Source organism: Cyprinodon tularosa, unplaced genomic scaffold (genome assembly GCF_016077235.1).
Source record: "Cyprinodon tularosa strain WSP-4 unplaced genomic scaffold, ASM1607723v1 ctg429, whole genome shotgun sequence".
Lineage (NCBI taxonomy): Eukaryota > Metazoa > Chordata > Actinopteri > Cyprinodontiformes > Cyprinodontidae > Cyprinodon > Cyprinodon tularosa.
Genome location: NW_024039151.1, coordinates 151,511 through 170,789, shown reverse-complemented (window position 1 = coordinate 170,789; position 19,279 = coordinate 151,511). Strand labels below are relative to the sequence as shown.

The 19,279-nt window shown below is 39.3% G+C and overlaps 1 protein-coding gene across 1 annotated transcript; it reads right to left on the bottom strand.

The window, feature by feature from the left end:
- Positions 1-13,662, bottom strand: LOC119792693 (prenylcysteine oxidase-like). Its single transcript, XM_038299439.1, has 7 exons — positions 13,334-13,662; positions 10,922-11,128; positions 10,630-10,804; positions 7,200-7,411; positions 6,804-6,944; positions 4,257-4,668; positions 1-2,504 (listed from the first exon to the last, which is right to left on the bottom strand). The coding sequence occupies exons 1-7, from the start codon at positions 13,455-13,457 to the stop codon at positions 2,255-2,257; spliced, it is 1,521 nt and encodes a 506-aa protein (XP_038155367.1). The 5' UTR covers positions 13,458-13,662; the 3' UTR covers positions 1-2,254.
- Positions 13,663-19,279: the final 5,617 nt, after the last annotated feature.

Sequence of the window (19,279 nt, the reverse complement as noted above, 5' to 3'; positions counted from 1 at the left end):
TGGACTACAGCAGTTTGTTATCTAGCTTTAAACCACTTCTGAACCAGAGATGGCACCCACAGGGTCTTATCTGGGCTGTAAATAAATAAATAACGGGACCGTAACTTAGCGGACAGAGTTTACCATTCAAAGTAAATTTGTATTTCATTCAGAAATAATGGAACATTGGAGAGGCACATAATCCAAGACACTTGAGGTCCAATGTGAAGATTTTCCAGACAGTGATGGTTCTTCTGGGTACCGTGTCACCTGCTGGTGATGATGGGCCACTGTTTCCTATATCAAGTCCAAGGTAATTGCAGCCATTTTCCAGAACATTTTTGCCAACTTCCTGCTCCAATCGACTGAAAATGTATGTACAAATAATCCGCAGTAAAACAAACAAACCATTAAAGTATATCAACATGTACTTTCACTGTTCTTACTTACATTTCTGAAATAAATAAAACTTCCAATCATATTCTAATGTGCTAAGATCATTGGACCATTAAATGTAAACCAGCCACATTTTCTAAAGTAAAAAAAAGATAATCTATATGCAACTGCAGTATCTATACCCTTACAGGTATTTAATGTCCTTTCACCACTCGTCCAAATGAAGGTAACAGTCCAACAATCCAGTTAGTTAATGGATTATTATATACTAGGTGGATAATTTTTATTTAAAAAAAGGGGGAAAAAAACAAAACTGTCCAATCAGGCCTGTACCACGAAGCAGGATTAATGGCTTAGCAAAGACTTCAGGTTTAACCCTGACTTCCCGGTACCACAAAGCTGGATTCATTATTAACGAGGCTAGTCACCATGGTAACATACTCTGAACTGCAAGCTTTGAGGAAGGATCTGAATTCTAGAAAAAGTTCTATCCAGGAGCCAATCAGCTGTTTGGGAAACAATGACGTCTCCTTTCATTGAAGACCCGATTTAATTCAGAGGGGAAAAAATAACTTCAACACAACAATATCTTAATAAAGAAACTTTAAAATATGTTCTTGACAAATTGAAGTTTTTAATTAATTCATTTATTTTGCCTCCTTTTTGACACCAACCATTTACTATTCTGTAATGTTTCTGTGTAATTTAACATTGATCATGCACAGAGAGTCTGTATCAGACTGAAACAGAAATACTAAGAAGTTTCATTCAAGTAGAAAAGACATTGAGGTAATTCAAGTCCTCTTGACTCCTGAGGGGCAAATTATTAATATGCAGCAGACTGATTGGGATGCAGGCTATTAAACATCACTGATGTGTAACTTTTGCATTTAAAGGTATAAAGGACGATCTTTTATTTCTGGGTGGATCATCTAAATAAGTGGTCCTCCTAATTGTCAATCATTCTGCTGATATGTTTACGTAAGGCCGTCCTACGTGCTCGTCGAATTTTCACTTACTGGTGGTGAGCCTGACATAGTGGAAAAATTGCAAATCTTCTTTTGGAAAGTAAGCTTTTATGAGTTATGCAAACAACTTTTAAACGGAGAGTGCACGAGGAGAAGTGTTTAATAAGATTTCCTTCTCAGGAGTGGGTACAGGGTTGTGCATGTTAAGTTTCTACTTCTTTTTTTTAAGTGGAGAGGGCAGGTCTTTTCAAAAATTCACGAAAATCCTCCACTATACCTTTAAGCAGGCAGCAATCCTTTGCCACGATATGTGGCGTCTCTTTCATGCCGCCACCCTGTTTGAACTTTCATTGAGACCCCGCCCCTTATTTCTGTAAGATGGGTTTTTGGTCCTCACAGAAGAACTATGGAGCTCTCCCTTCTATGATCATGATTGTCCGCTACCTCGAACCTGCCCCTTTATCCATGCACGTTCAGAGGTTCATGATCAGCTCTAGCTTGGTCTAGTTAGAGTTGGTAACCAGCTTCTTGGTACCGCTGATCCTGATTGCCATTGTTGTGGATTAGTTAAACTGGATAGGCTGGAAGTAACCTGGCTATGTTGCGCTCGCTTCGTGGTACAGCCTCTGCATCAGCTCTCCTCTGTAATATTTGTAGCTATTGTAAAACAGGAATCCAAATCATTGGGTTTTAGGTTCGCTTTAAAATAGTCCAATACATGAGTTTTATTTATGACAAATCATATTTATACTTTTATTTAGAAACTAGGTCAAGTTCCTTTATATCCTCTAAAAAAAAAGGCTGAGGCTTTTCTGTACGCTTGTATCACCATCTTATCAAACACTTTTCTGGTCCCCTCCCACAAAAAAAAGCAAGAACAAAAAAAGATGTTTACAGCAGATTTCAGAGGATCAGAGCTCAGTTTTGATTCTATGCATGAGATCTTTCTGGTCCACCATGTCCGACTGTTTGTTCCAACGGTGGTAGGCCAGCAGGGCGATGTTCTTGGCCGCCACTGAGCTCATCTCCATGGCACTGCCGGCCCACTCGATGCCATTGAGGTAATAGAGATTGGGGTGCAGCTCTATAGGCGGCAGCCCCTGGCTGCTGCCGTAGTGAGGGTAGGCCTGCCACTCCGTCACCTGGGCTGAATAGTACGACCTACAGTTTAAAGGGGCAGAAAAGCAATGTTCAGATCCCACTAAAGCACAGCATTTTATATATATATATATATATATATATATATATATAGTGTGAAAGGTATCTGCCTTTGTACAAATTTCTCCTGGTTGTCTCTTTATTTGCCCCACCCAAGCATTTCAGATCCACAGACAAATTTTAATTCAACCAGAGCAAAATTAGGATTTTTAATGTTTTCTTCTCTGCTACAAAGTGGCATAATGGATCGTTTTCAGCATGAAGGTTACATGTTCTCCCCATGCATGCGTTGGTTCTTCTCAGGGTACTCCAGCTTCCTCCCACAGTCTAAAAACACGACTGTTAGAGTTAATTTTTATCTCTAAATTGTCCCAATGTGTGTTTGCATGGTTGTATGTCAATGTGTTACAACGAGACAGACTGGCAAGCGGTCGAGGTTGTACCCCACCTTTGCCCATAGACTGCCAGAAGTAGGCACCGCCCCCACTACGACCCTAACGGAGGTGGATGATGATGATGGATGTTTATAGAGACATTAATGGATGGACTTTAATAAACATGTCGGAAAAACATAAAGTAGGCTCGCAATACAGAAATAAGACTGTAACAGTTGGTTCTCATTTCCTTTCTTTACAAATGGATAAAAAGAAAACATGAACCAGTTTTAAATGTTGAGGTCAGAGTTTATTACTCAGTAATACCTAGGAGAATGGGCAGCAACAACAAGCCTGAGAAAAAAAAAACACTGCTGACCAATAGAATTAAAAACTTCATAGTCACCATGAAAGCCCCACGATTTCCAAGATACTTGGGGGAAATATTCTGTGGTCGAACGAGGAAAAAGTCGAACCTCTGTAAGGTGGGTTTTATGTTTTACTATGAGTTAAACTAACAGCATTCCTTGATTTCATTGATATAAGCAGAGAATCCTGAAGGTTAAAGGTCCAAAGACGGCTAGGATAAAGGCCAGATGCAAACCAGCAAGTCCAGTTCTGAATCGCTTAGACAGAGTCTGGAGTTAATCTAGTTAAGATGCAATTTACAAATAAAACATAATTATGAATCTGTTAGCTGCAAAACCTGTATTCGAGCTGAACAGGAAATTCATGCTTGATAAGCATCCATGGAGTTGAATGGAAGGAACACTTTAGGGCTAAAACCCCTTTTAAAGTGAAGCAAAACAGTTGTTGGTGATAAGGGAGGCTCAAAAAATGATCTCTGAGCGAGGACAAATATTTTTCCACCCATCCATTTTCCGTCATGCTTATCCCTGGTGGGGTCGCAAAAGGTTGACAAGTCTCCAGCTATCTACGGGCAAGAGGCAGGGTACACCCTGGACAGATGGCCAGTCTAATGCAGGGCAACACAGAGAAGCAGATCAAACAACCATTCACGCACACACAACCTAACAGTCATGTTTTTGGACTGTGAGAGGAAGCCGGAGTACCCGGAGAGAACCCATGCATGCACAGGGAGAACATGCAAACTCCATGTAGAAAGACCCAGGTCTGGGAATCAAACTCGTAACCTTCTTGCTTCTTGAAGTTAGTCTTATCTGTAAACAGTCATCTGAAATATTAAAGTGTGACAAAAATCTGTAAGTGAGAAACCACAGGAAATACAGGCAGACACAAGAACACAGCAAGACGTTAGGAGTGTAAGATGAGGAGCAAAAATTTAGGAGGAAGAAAATGAAGCAGGAAGGATATGTATTACTTATATAAAGTATTACTTCCCACCACTGACATGACTGACCTGAAGAGTGTTTTGAGTTGAGACTTGTCCAATGTCTGAGGCGAAAACACCTTGTAGACTCCGGCCTCCTGCGGCTGCTTGCGGCGAAAGCCGGCAGAGATGTTGACGGGACAGACGCTGGCCACGCTGTTGAAGAACAGGCCATCCGTCTCAGTGGTGAGGACACTGGCGTAAGGGAACAGGCGGGGGTCCGGGAAACCGAAAAGAGACGTGTTGAGGTAACCGTGAACGATTGTCGCCACAGTGCCGTGATAGCTGCCGGGCAGCTCGTCCAGGGGAGGAGCGAAGTCTTGGAACTGAAGTCCAGAACCAACGCTGGCCTGTAGCGGCGTCGCCAAAACAACGATGTCGTACAGCTCCGATCCGGCTCCTGATTCACTGGAGTAGCTCAGCTGGTACTGCAGCATATCCCCTGTTAATTTAGAGGTAAATAAAGTAGAACAAATGAAGGGCCAGGGAGAGCTGACATAAACGTTTAATACTTTGAGGCCATTTAACGGACTGTGATGCATCTGAATCCTGTCTGATTCAGAGTCCATACATGGGTCTAAGGTCCCGTCTCCATGGAGAAAAAATGAGGTGTAACAGCAAAGGGAATTTCTAATTTGAACCCATTTGCCGCCATGTTGCTGTTGCTTTACCTCTCATGTGCCGTCTGCAAATGCCAAGGGCTTTCATTTGCAGTTTGGGGGTGGGATTCTGTAAAGTGTCACAGGGCCACCAAAGGGCCCAGCAGGTGTACTACACTGTCTTCATTTTGGCTGAGTACACTCGTGCGAATACAACTTTTTTTCCTAAGCCGTTAATGAAAATGTCCTGTGTTGGTCTCAACACGGATCAGAGGAGTGGCCAAATAGGCCGAGGTTAGGGCTGGGTACCGAACTTCGGTTCTTTTATGGTACCGACCGATGCTTCGGTTCTACAGAGTATCGAAACATGCCTCGTCTTGTGTTACCAAGTTTCGGTGATTGGCTGTAACACTTAACGTGATTGCGTCATCCAGGAAAAATACACAGGTGGTCCCGCCTACAGCCAGGGTTCATGTGTATCTGTTGTGAACTGGTTGCGAGCGTCGCGGAACCCCTTTAAAATGCCCCCCAGGTCAAAAGTGTGGCTTCACTTTATTAAGACTGATGGCAATAGTGCGCAATGCAATGCATCGTGCACGGAAACAATTTAGAGCAGAAAGTTGCTCGGTGTTTGACTGCAAGAAGAGCGGACCGCAGCCGGCCCAACCATCCTCCTCTTAGCAGCCCGTTGCCAGTGCAAAGCCAGAGCGGAGTGAATCATGCTGCTTTCAAACTGGACGCAGCAGGAGCAGCAAAATCACGTCTGCTGCTTCCTTTTTTGCTGCTTGTACCAGCTTCTGATGCGCGGCTGAAGAAGCTTTGCTGCTCTGGCTGCGCAGTGCAAAAAGTGCCTCTGACGCGCGTTGGGCGGAGCTACTCTATCCTTTCTTTGCCTTGCAGCTATATTTGCTGTGATCAGTGGGAATAAAGTAGTTTTATTATGTTTTTAAGTGGGAAAATCCACCTGAAAACGTAATCAGTGCAGTCAGTTCATCCTGCCTTCCAATATTTCTGTCGGAGCCGCTCAGACCCCCACATCCCAGCGGTGCGCTGTCAATAGGATCCCATTCAACGGGCTTGTTTGTCAGACATGGTAATTTTTCTAAAGGAAAACTGCTAAGTAAAAAGGTCCTCACAATGTAACAGTGAATATTAGACACTGAATTTTTTTTTTTTTTTATGTAAGAGGAAAAATGTAAATGGAAAAATTAGAGCTTAAAATAAAACTCAAGATTAGTACTTTTTTATGTTGTGTAATTTTATTTTTCTTCGAATTGATATTATAAAACTGGTATCGAAAAAAGTATCATTCAGGAACCGGTATCGAAGTGAAGGTATCGGTATTGGTACCGGAACCGAAAATTTTTGAACAATACCCAGCCCTAGCCGAGGTACCCCAAAACCCTGTCGATGAATACAAAACTATGGAGGATAAAAAGTGCCAAAATTAAATAAATAAATACAGCATTAAATAAATAATTAAATGTGTCAATAATTAATTAAATGTGGAATTAAATAAATAAATGTGTCATTCATTAATTAAAACCACATCACTAATATAAAGTGCCACAATTAAATAAATAAATACAGTGATAAACAATTAAATGTGTAATTCATTAAATAAGGAATTAAATATAAAAATGTGTCATTAATTTAATAAAATATGTCTTCATTTTATTAAAAAAATATATATAATTATTTCAGTGTGAATTTAATTATTTCATGGTCCTGTGTCGCAGTGCATCGAAACCATTAAAATAATCTGTCAAACTCACCTGCCATCTTGGAACATAATATATTGAGCTACTTTAAATTCCGGTGATTAAGTTTCATCACGTAATAATTAGATTTGTCTACAGTGGAAAACCTAATGGGTTTATTTCAACCTGGCTGAACTTCATGCATCCTAACATGATGCAACACGGTAAAGTCTAAATTTAACTCTGTTAGTGGATTGAAATAATCAGAGAGGAAATACCTGAGCGGACAGGGGAAATGGAGGTGACCTGTGCCTTCAGTACGTTAGCGTTAGCCATCTTCAGGAGTCCAAGACACACATGCTTGTTGCCTCCTTCCACCGCCCACAGGTTGTTCTGGGCACCAGCCAGAGAAACGGCGCCTGAAACACACAGAGAGGAAATTAAGCCAAAAGCTATAAACCAATTATCAGCTGCCTACACGCTTTCCTGTTCCTCTGCTCCCCAAGGCCACCTCCTCCTCTACTCGTCTTCCAGCTTCTACTTTCCCTCCCCTCTGAGCTGACCTATATCAGCAGAGATGGAGCCGCTTCAGTCATATTGATTTCTAAATTCACCACCGGTTTCTGCCCTGCTCATCACCCCCCCTCCCCCTTCTTGTTTCACACTGAGCTGACCTACAAAGGCAGGGATGCTGACATTCTGTCCGTAGTTGACCCTCATGATGGGAGCGATGACTTCATCGATGAAACGCTGCGACACGCCCAGCTCCAGCAGCGAATCGGAGAGCGGCCTTCTGGTCATGTTGATGAAGCCGCTACCTCCCAGAGAGTCCAGGAGTTCCTCCACGGAGCTGAAGGTGTAGCCGTGAGCCTGGTATTTATAAATCCTATACAGGACACAGATTACAGCCAAGTAAAAATCAGCAGACAGTTTGGGAATATATGTTAGCACTTTTCATTGATGTTTAAAATATTGGTATAAATCATTATGTGCAGAGCAAAATGGATGGAAAGCTCAGAGTAAATTTGGAGAGAAATGAGAAATGGAGAGATAAAATACTTCCTGCAGGAGTAAACCGTTTCACTGTGAGGTTAGGTACCGTATTTTCGCGACTATAAGGCGCATATAAAAGTCTTTTTTTCCCCCTCAAAATGTGCAGCGCGCCCTATGTGTGTTGTTAGTACGGACGTTGTTGAGACCGCCATGAGAATGTTAAAGGGGGAAGTGTGGGCGTGGACTGTGTATAAAAGAATTGCTGTTATTCCGGGAGGTCTGACAAAAGAACTTCAACCGCTCGACATCGGTGTGAACCGGCCGTTCAAAGTAAGGCTGCAGGCGGCGTGGGAGCGATGGATGAACGACGGAGACCACAGTTTCAGGATAAGTGGAAGGCAGCGGCGAGCAAGTTACGCCACAGTTTTTGGATGGATTGTTGATGCTTGGGCTAACGTGTCTGCTGGCGCCGTTGTTCAAGCTTTCGCAAAAGCCGGCATCATTTCCGAGGAGCCGCATGGCACGTAAAGTGACTCTGACAGCAAAGAAGGGGAAATTGGCATGTCTGATTTAGCGCAGCTGTTTAATTCAGAAACAGGATGATGACTTTGATGGGTTTGATTAATACTTTGTAATAAATACATGAATAAAGCACAATCATACTCAGTTTTGCTCCCGCTCTATTTTTAAATACGCAGTAGAGGTATTTAAACGTAGTAGAGGATATGTACCGGTATATAAAACCCGCGCCCTATAATCCGGTGCACCTTATGTGTTTGTTAAATACAGAAATGGCACACATAACTGAGACTGCACCTTTTAGTACGGTGCGCCTTATGGTCGTGAAAATACGGTAATCTTTCAAAACAGACATCAAGCCAAGACAAGTTCTCTCTTATTAATTCAATGTGTCTGTACTCCTTCTCTCTGCTGCTTTTTCATTATCATCATCATCATCGTTATCATTTATTTCTTTTCATCAGCTTCCTAAATGGTGCTAAACAGATGTTTTAATGGATTTAAGAGGTCCTCGTGTTCAAAGTGTAACACGGAGTTTAGACTTTACAGAGATTAAGGCTGTGGATATTTCAGGCACAGCAAAAAAAGACCACAATAGAGACGCAGTTGTCAAATGTACCAAAATGTTTCATAAAGAAGAGGAATGAAAAAAAAGAACAAAAAAGTAAAGATCTGGAAAGGAGGTTGGATTGGCTTCAAAATCACTGAAACTTGTTACTTGTCACAAGAAAATTAGGAATAAAAAAGCTCAAACAAGTTCTTTATTAATAAATCTTTATGCAAACACTTCCTGTATATATACAGCAATACAAGCTTTGCAAACGTTTTTGAAAGCATCAGCTATTTTGAGAGATAGAAGGAAAATAACAGCTGGTTTCAACATCTCAAAAAATATATAATAATAGTCTGAAATGCTATTTGCATCTCCCCCCACCCACACATTTTTAGCAAACAATTTATGAAACCAGATTTTATCATAATAACAGCTGCAAAGGCACTTGCTGTACGGGTTTTTCAGTTTTATGGTCGGCTGGATATTGACAAATCTAGAAACGGTATTGAAAGCCTTTATTTGCATTTCTGCCGGTAGCTTTTTAGAGGACACAACTAAGAGGTGTCATGTCATCAGATTTTCCTCATCTGATCACATCCGGTCACCATTCCCCTCATGGCTGATGCTCTTATCGTCCAAACTGTCCTTGCATCTGGACATCCTTATCTTAGTAGATTTGCAGTTGTGCCATCCCCTTAATTATGGGACGGTAGATTGGACATCATGCAACAAAGGTTGGGACGGTGTCTTCTTATCCGGTGTAAAACTAGCAGTTATTTTTTCCTCTAACTCAGTGATTCCCAACCAGGGGGTACTCGTACCCCTAGTGGTCAGCGAATGCAAGGTGTACATGAAAATATGTTATTTTTATGTAGTAAAATAAAATAGGTCTGGGGTCTGTTTTGCTTTCTGAGGAGCAAATTGAAATATTAAACAAGTTTTTTACTAAACAAATTTAATCTGAGTTCACCTTCAGCTTTGACTCTCATCCAAACCAAGCAGAGGAACAGACTGAATGTAGAGAACAACCGTTTTCACACTGAGCTATCGGACCTCATCAAAGCAAGTTCAGGTGTCTTGATGAAAACAAATAAAACTAAGTCAGACTGACTATAACTTTTGTTCACAATTCATCAAGTTTAAATTATAAGGGAGTTACTTAGAGGAGCTCCAGTTTTATAAATATAGGTTTATAATAGGATGTTATTTTGTATTTATTTCGATTCCTCACCAATTTCCAGGTAACATATTAATGTTGTTTTTTTTTGAGATGGAAAGAATAAAATGTCTAAAAATTAAATGCTCAAATTAAAAGATAAAGTAAAAACGTTTTTATTTTATAATCACTTATTGTACGTCCCACTTTTTTTTTTTTTTTTTTCCATCAGTAGGGCTCGGGGCGGTTTAGTTGTAGCTCGGTTCTCAGATAACAAAGAGCGCATGAGCAGACCGCGTCATCTCCTTACAGTCAGCCTCCATATTCATGAAATTTCAGACATTCATACCATTACTAGCTTCTCTACCGTGCCACACGATTTAAAGTGATGATTCTGCTTAGCAGCGAGATGAACCTCAACGTCTGTCGTCGTTTCCTGCATCTGAAAGCCCTGATTAGACTATCGTTTGCCGTATCCTCTTCCCAAAAGCCGACTCTGTCAAGTAAATTCACCAAAGGCTGCATTTTTCGCCTGACTCTCAACAAACTTCCTGAATGTCACGGGCGCCACCATGTTGATTTGCTTGTTTACCTCTAGAGCAGTAATACCGTGGATCGTCACTAGGAGGCGAGGTACCATGCTAGCATGATGTGTAAATGACCGTAATGAACCAAGCTCTGCACTATTAACTGATTCAGGCTCGCATGGATCGGTTTTCGGAGGGTAGTGTAAATTGGACTGTTAGACCTTCTTATTTCCTGTTCATGTCAGACTAAAATTAAAGAACTCACCAAACTAATGTCTCTGGTTTCTCTGAGTTTGACCTAGAAAGAAGAAACTTAGAATACACAATAAAGAGTCAAATTCAAATGTCCGTCATACCTCATAAATTTCTCCATAATTTCCTCCACCCACATCTGCAGCCGTATGAAGCTGATCCCGTAGCGCCACCACAGGCGGAATAGGTCCAACAGGTACCAGTCGGTCTCCTCCAAAATCACCTCTTCGCCGTTAAAAACCGCCGTCTTTCCCGCTACATTCCGCCGATATTTTAAACCTTTCAGCAACAAACATAGAAATGGATGAGCGGAGGAATGAAAGGGGAGATAAGAAGACAGGAGAAGAATTTTTACAAAAACTACTTCCTCCATTCCTACCTCTTGTCTAAACTCACCCAGCTGTTTGACAAACTCCTGCATGTGCAAGTTAAGGGAGTGAATGATGGAGCCTCCAGACTCGTATTCATTGTTGTTGACTGTCACGGTGGCCAGACGGCCTCCGACCTCGCCCTTCTCGAAGACGTCCACCTGAACCTCCGGGCCGAAGTGTTGTCGAAGGAAATGGGCCGTGGCGCTGCCTCCTATCCCTGCTCCAACCACAGCTGGAAACCACAGAAGAAAAAATAAAATAAAATACCTTTTAGAAGCTTAAAATTTAGTCCATTTTGCTCAATAAATATCAGCATAGACCATGAATAGAAGGAAATATACTCATGGTATCTGCTATATTTAAAAAACAAAAACAAAGATGGTTTTAATGATAACTTTATAGAGACCTTTAATTGTTACGACGCTGTGAAATAGTTCAAATCACCGATCAGATTTTTGGGCACACTTAAATGTTTCAGATCAAACTACTGACAGAGTCTCATTTTATAAAATCTAACCTGTAAAACCCTAAAAACTAGTTCGGCCACAGCTGTGGGACAGTATTTTTTGTTATGACATAAGGTTTTCTTTTCTTGTATCAGCATGGGCCGTTCTAGACAGGGGTCATCTTATTTCAAGAGGTTAATATGTCATTACCTTATTCAAGGGCAACAATACTCATTCCTCTGACAGAGGATCTTATTTACCTGCTCAGTTTAATGGCAAATAGCATTAATTTAAGACAATTTTACTTTCTAATATCAGTTTTTGCAGTGTAATATGAAAATTATTTCTTCTGATGATATGTGCTATTTTTAGTCGAATTGATTACTGCAAAGGTGTTTTCACAGGTCTGCCTAAAAAGTGGATCAGACAGCTGCAGCTGATCCAGAACGCTGCTGCCCATGTCCTCACTAAGACTAAGAAAGTAGAGCACATCACCCCGGTTCTAAAGTCCTTACACTGGCTCCCTGTATCTCAGAGAATAGACTTTAAAATACTTCTGTTAGTCTATAAATCTCTGAATGGCTTAGCACCTAAATACATCACAGACTTGCTATCAGTGTATCAACCCTCCAGACCACTCAAGTCTTCTGGCTCCAGCCTGCTCTGCATACCTAGAACCAGAACTAAACATGGAGAAGCAGCATTTAGTTCCTATCCTCCACTTATCTGGAAAAAACTTCCAGAAAACTGTAACATTAACATGAATTCAACACACTGTAGTAAATGGATAAATGGAGGCTGATGTCTTTCAGTCATCAATGCACACATTCAGCGACACACCAGAGCTCTTTCAAGCTGGGCACCGTTTCATTCACAACACCTGTCCCATCAACCAGGAATCAGAAATACTTTAATAATCCCAGGGCGAAATTACTTTCGTTACATTACTCCATGTGTAATAGAGTGACTATAGGACCAGTTTGATAGAACACTATTTTTATACAATATATATAATTAGGGGGTCGCTGCACCATCTCGCCATAAGTTTGGAGGATCCTTAGCCTGGAAAACATTGAAGACCCCTGCTCTAAGACACAGTCCCTCCTCATTTGCATAATGAGTCAAAAATGCAGACAGAAGTGTAAAAATGACAGGCAGAAATAAATAGCATTGAAGCAATAAACAAGGTAAAAAAAACTACAAAGGAAGAATAAAACAGACAAAAATAAATTCTTTAAATAAGTAATTAATAAAGTTGAAAATTATAACGGACAATAAATAGATAAGTTAATTATTACCGGGCCAATAAATAAAGAAGCCAATTAAAAGAACAGCCTGGTTCTGCTGGAGATTTCTTCCTGTTAAAAGAGAGTTTTTCCTCTCCATTGTCGCTACAAGCATGCTTAGTGTGAGGGATTGCATTTGAGTCAATGCAATCAACAGGTTTTCCTTAGATAAAAAACGTTGAATCAGTTTGACTGTATGATCTGGTGAACTGTAATGTGCCATGAGATGACTTGTGTTGTGAATTGGTGTTATAAAAATAAACTGAATTGAATATATACATTTATGTCTCACTGTATAATTTAATTTCTACCGACATTTATTGTTATTGTATTTTTGGGGCAACTAATTGTATGCTTATATATTTATTAAGTATTTATTCATTTCGCTATTTATTTTTAAATATGGTAGAGCTGGTCCTCCATATATGTATGGCAAGCAGAAAAAATAAAAAAATATAAACAGGTGCACATAGTATACTGCTAATTAATAAATAACAATACATTGCTTTGACCAGAAAAATGTTGGAGAGCTAGTTTACTGCATGTGTTTCCATATTTCTGTGAAAAACAACTTAGTCTCTGAAACTTACTGCTAAAAACATGAAAAGATTCAAGGTTCTCTGTTAGCCATCATAGCTAGCATTAGCTGAATACAATGGCTGCAAATTGGAGCAGTTTTTAGTTTCGTCGCTCGGTTCCTCTTACCAATTCTTGAAGGTGGAGCACCGTCTTCATGAGCGAGAGTCTCCGGGTTCCCGACAACCGAACCAGCCGTTAGAAGAACGGCGATAAGCGCGAACTGACAGCCGTCCATACTGGCTTGAAGCATCGCCACAGGCTCGGTTTAGCACCAGGTTAGCTTCAGGTTATCACGTCTCCTGCGTTTGGTTGGTCATCTTTTATGTAAGCAACTTTACTGATATTCCACCGGGACCATTATCTCTAAATTAGGTGAAATAAGGATCGAATAAAAGAGCCCATTAATGAGGATCCCCGGAACCATCCCAGCGGGTCCGCACCATTTAAATGTCAGCGTGGCTGGCGGAGCACCGATTACCATATTAGTGGAGTGGTGACAAGATTGAAGCTAAAGCGGCACCCTACGTTTGTCGACCATACGTTTATTAACAAAAATAGATATTATCTTTATGAACCATAAAATATTTTAGCTCTTGCAACGTCTCCGTTAAATGTGGCGCCTCAAATGTTCTTAACTACAGATTCCCACCACAATAAAACCTGATTTCTTTTATATTTTGTTTGGTTTTAAAACAATTCAGCCCAAAATAGGATTTTTTCCACATACATTTTATTCGGCTATATCAAAATTCCATATTTACGAAAAAAATAAATAAATAAAGCCACATATTTTTCTTTTCTTTTAAGTGATCTACAACTTTTTTGAAACAATTCCAGTTTCTGGTAATAAAAGGGATTTAAAGACTTTAAAGGCAGTTAAAACACATAAATTCCTTTTGTAACTCATTTTTATATTTTTATTTTGTCCTTTTCCACCAATGTGTTACTTGCCCTCTCAAACAACTCACATTCCACAACCCACATCTGTTGCTTTATGGTGACCATCTAAATCAAGATCCAAAATTCTGAGATTAAAGTCAGAATTCTAAGAAAAAAGTCAGAATTTTGAGATTAAAGTCAGAATTTTGAGAAAAAATTCTAAATTCTTAGATTAAAGTCAAAATTCCGAGAGAAAAAAATAAGAATTCTGAGATTAAAGTCAGAATTCCGAGAAAAAAAGTCAGAATTCTGGAATTAAAGTCAGAATTCCAGGATAAAAGTCAGAATTCTGAGATTAAAGTCAGAATTCCGAGATTAAAGTCAGAATTCTGGGATAAAAGTCAGAATTCCAGGATAAAAGTCAGAATTCTGAGATTAAAGTCAGAATTCTGAGAAAAAGCCAGAATTCTGAGATGAAAGTCACTGCTTCCATTTCTCTTATTTTTCTGCCAACAGCAGTAAAAAATATTTATATTCTATCGTAATTTTAAATTATAACTAAATACTTTCTTAAATGTTTAGGTTTTGTAGGGCCAACCTCTGCAGCAAATAATGAATAGGCCCATAGAAACATTGAGTGAAGACTTAAATCTATTTGCTAAAGCAGTCAGTGGGATATAATTTGTTTCCTCACTTCGTGTTACAGATAAATAATAAAATGCGTTCAGTCGCATGACGGCTTAAATTTTTCGCCATTACAAAGGAAAAATATTCCTCCCTGTTGTGGCAAAAGGGCAGCCGGCCGGATCATACAACGGCGGTTTAAAAAGGAGCGGAACGCCTACTTGAAGGGGGCGTACACGTCAGGAAACAGCGAGTGACGTAAAACTCCTTTTCAGCAATATGTTGGTCGGTGCTTACATGTGCGATTATATTTAATAGCGAGTTTTCCGTTTTCCAATTTATATTTATTTATAGTACATCGCATCAGGATAATTTTGAATTGAAGGAAATTAGCATTTTTCTTTGCGATATAATGTTCCTATGGAAGCCCGTTTCCGCCACTCTGTAAAAAAAAAAAAAAAAAAACTATCTCAATATAATGAGATAGTAACTCAATATAATGAGATAGTATCTCATTATAATGAGATAGTAACTCAATATAATGAGATAGTATCTCATTATAATGAGATAGTATCTCAATATAATGAGATAGTATCTCATTATAATGAGATAGTAACTCAATATAATGAGATAGTATCTCATTATAATGAGATAGTAACTCAATATAATGAGATAGTATCTCATTATAATGAGATAGTAACTCAATATAATGAGATAGTATCTCATTATAATGAGATAGTAACTCAATATAATGAGATAGTATCTCATTATAATGAGATAGTATCTCAATATAATGAGATAGTATCTCATTATAATGAGATAGTATCTCATTATAATGAGATAGTAACTCAATATAATGAGATAGTATCTCATTATATTGATATAGTTTTTTTTGTTTTTTTTACCAATTTTTTAAGTTACAATTGAGTATTTTTGGTCAATAGCTCCCAGGTCATGTGACCTATTGACCCCAAATCAGTGTGAAATTGTTCTACTAGTCTCTGTAGATGGGGCACACTCATTTGTTTTCATTTTAACTCTTTTTTTATTTTTTACCAATTTTTTAAGTCAAAATTGAGTATTTTTGGTCAATAGCTCCCAGGTCATGTGACCTATTGACCCCAAATCAGTGTGAAATTGTTCTACTAGTCTCTGTAAATGGGGCACACTCATTTGTTTTTCATTTTAACTCTTTTTTTATTTTTTTACCAATTTTCTTTGTTAAAATTGAGTATTTTTGGTCAATAGCTCCCAGGTCATGTGACCTATTGACCCAAAATCAGTGTGAAATTGTTCTACTAGTCTCTGTAGATGGGGCACACTTATTTGTTTTTCATTTTAACTCTTTTTTTATTTTTTTAGCAATTTTTTAAGTTAAAATTGAGTATTTTTCTTCAATAGCTCCCAGGTCATGTGACCTATTGACCCAAAATCAGTGTGAAATTGTTCTACTAGTCTCTGTAGATGGGGCACACTTATTTGTTTTTCATTTTAACTCTTTTTCTATTTTTTACCACATATGGACACCCTTATGCTTGAACATGGTGTTCGTTATGGACAATCCATGACGAGCACAGAAGTCCAACAACAGAACACCACTCGAGTTCAGATCGGGGTGACCATTCCTCCCAACCATGCCCCTCCAGGTCTCACTGTCATTGCCCACGTGAGCGTTGAAGTCTCCCATCAGAACAAGGGAGTCCCCAGGAGGAGCACCCTCCAGTTCTCCCTCTAAGGACTCCAAGAAGGGTGGGTAATCTTAACTGTTGTTCGGCCCGTTAGCACAGACAACAGTCAGAACCCGTCCCCCCACCCTTAGGCGGAGCCCTCTCGTTCACCGGGATGAACCCCAACGTACAGGCGCCGAGATGGGGGGCAACAAGTATGCCCAATCCTGCCCAGCGCCTCTCACTGTGGGCAACTCCAGAGTGGAAGTATGTCCAGCCCCTCTCAAGGAGACTGGTTCCAGAACCAGAACCATACGTCAGGTGAGACAGACTATTTCTAGCTGGAACCTCTCAGCCTCACACACTAGCTCCGGTCCCTTCCCACCAGCGAGGTGACATTCCACATCCCAAGAGCCAGCTTCTGCAGCCGAGGATCGGACCACCAGGGTCCCCTCCCCCGGCCAACACACATTGCATACGACCCTTATGGCCCCTCTCACGGGTGGTGGGCCCATGTAAGGGGGGACCCAACAATTCACACTGATTTTGGGTCAATAGGTCACATGACCTGGGAGCTATTGACCAAAAATACTCAATTTTAACTTAAAAAATTGGTAAAAAATAAAAAAAGAGTTAAAATGAAAAATAAATGAGTGTGCCCCATCTACAGAGACTAGTAGAACAATTTCACACTGATTTTGGGTCAATAGGTCACATGACCTGGGAGCTATTGACCAAAAATACTCAATTTTTACTAAAAAAAATGGTAAAAAAATTAAAAAAGAGTTAAAATGCAAAACAAATGAGTGTGACCCATCTACAGAGACTAGTAGAACAATTTCACGCTGATTTTGGGTCAATAGGTCACATGACCTGGGAGCTATTGACCAACAATACTCAATTTTAACTAAAAAAATTGGTAAAAAATAAAAGAAAGAGTTAAAATGAAAAACAAATGAGAACAAATGAGTTCTACAGAGACTAGTAGAACAATTTTACACTGATTTTGGGTCAATAGGTCACATGACCTGGGAGCTATTGAAGAAAAATACTCAATTTTAACTTAAAAAATTGCTAAAAAATAAAAAAAAGAGTTAAAATGAAAAATAAATGAGTGTGCCCCATCTACAGAGACTAGTAGAACAATTTCACACTGATTTTGGGTCAATAGGTCACATGACCTGGGAGCTATTGACCAAAAATACTCAATTTTAACTAAAAAAATTGGTAAAAAAATAAAAAAAAGAGTTAAAATGCAAAACAAATGAGTGTGCCCCATCTACAGAGACTAGTAGAACAATTTCACACTGATTTTGGGTCAATAGGTCACATGACCTGGGAGCTATTGACCAAAAATACTAAATTTTAACTAAAAAAATTGGTAAAAAATAAAAAAAAAGAGTTAAAATGAAAATCAAATGAGTGTGCCCCATCTACAGAGACTAGTAGAACAATTTCCAAGTGATTTTGCGTCAATAGGTCACATGATCTGGGAGCTATTGACCAAAAATACTCAAATTTAACTTAAAAAATTGCTAAAAAATAAAAAAAGAGTTAAAATGAAAAACAAATGAGTGTGCCCCATCTACAGAGACTAGTAGAACAATTTCACACTGATTTTGCATCAATAGGTCACATGACCTGGGAGCTATTGACCAAAAATACTCAATTTTAACTTAAAAAAATGGTAAAAAAAAAAAAAAAAAAACTATCTCATTATAATGAGATACTATCTCATTATATTGAGTTACTATCTCATTATATTGAGATACTATCTCATTATATTGAGATAGTTTTTTTTTTTTTTTTTTTACAGAGTGGCGGAAACGGGCTTCCATATGTTCCAGTCCATTATACTGAGAGAAATAAAAAAAATTCCACCTGTAATTTTTACCAAAGCATATAGTTTTTTTTTTTTTAGCTGACCTTCTCTAGATTTGGTCAAAAATAAATAAATTAGGAATGCAACTAAAAATTATTTTGAAAATCAATTAATCGGTTATTTTTTTTTCATTAATTGATTAATAATGAGACAGCAAAAAGTTGCCTTAAAGAAGATTTTTTTATGAAATTAAACACTGTGAAACTAAAATTTCTCCACTTGAGTTTTGGATAGTGCATATTGACAGAAAAAAATGTTTCATCTTAAAGGAATAGTACACCCAAAACATGATTAGCCTTCATTTTCTACTCACCTCCATGCTGAACAACACTCTGGAGTACTTTTTTGATATCTCAAATGCATCTGGAGATCTGGGAGGCTTCTTGCTGTCTGCTGACATTCAAATAATGGAGGTCCATGGCGCCCGAGACAGAAAGGTCCATAAAAGTCCACAAAAACGTGTCAATATTCCTCCATACTGCTCGTCCAATGTAATCCAAGTGTCCTGAGTGGGTAGCATCCAGAATTTACTCGAAACGAAGTCATTTAGAATGTTTTTAGAGCATAAACAGTAGTGTATAGGATTTCCTAATAGCGCCCCCATGCGCGCTCACGATTCTACGGAAGCCGGCAGACCAAACCAGCGCATTCAGCTCGGCAAAGAACTCATGCTCTTCCTCAACACTGAAGTCCTCAGACATTTTTCTTTCGTTGTTTCTTTCTTTGCACAGGTAAACAGCACATTTCTTCTTCTACGCTTGCATTATCGGCAGACCAGACGCTGAATGCGCACTTTCTTCCGGTTTGGTCTGCCGGCTTCCGTAGAATCGTGAGCGCGCATGGGGGCGCTATTAGGAAATCCTATACACTACTGTTTATGCTCTAAAAACATTCTAAATGACTTCGTTTCGAGTAAATTCTGGATGCTACCCACTCAGGACACTTGGATTACATTGGACGAGCAGTATGGAGGAATATTGACACGTTTTTTGTGGACTTTTATGGACCTTTCTGTCTCGG

What these genes read in the sequence shown, in the direction of transcription:
- LOC119792693 (XM_038299439.1), bottom strand. Translation starts at nt 13,457, where the DNA reads ATGCTTCAAGCCAGTATGGACGGCTGTCAGTTCGCGCTTATCGCCGTT. An exon ending in TGCTCCACCTTCAAGAATTG is followed by an intron (nt 11,129 to 13,333) that starts GTAAGAGGAACC and finishes TGTGGTTTCCAG; the next exon opens with CTGTGGTTGGAGCAGGGATA. An exon ending in ATTATGGAGAAATTTATGAG is followed by an intron (nt 7,412 to 10,629) that starts GTATGACGGACA and finishes TGTCCTGTATAG; the next exon opens with GATTTATAAATACCAGGCTC.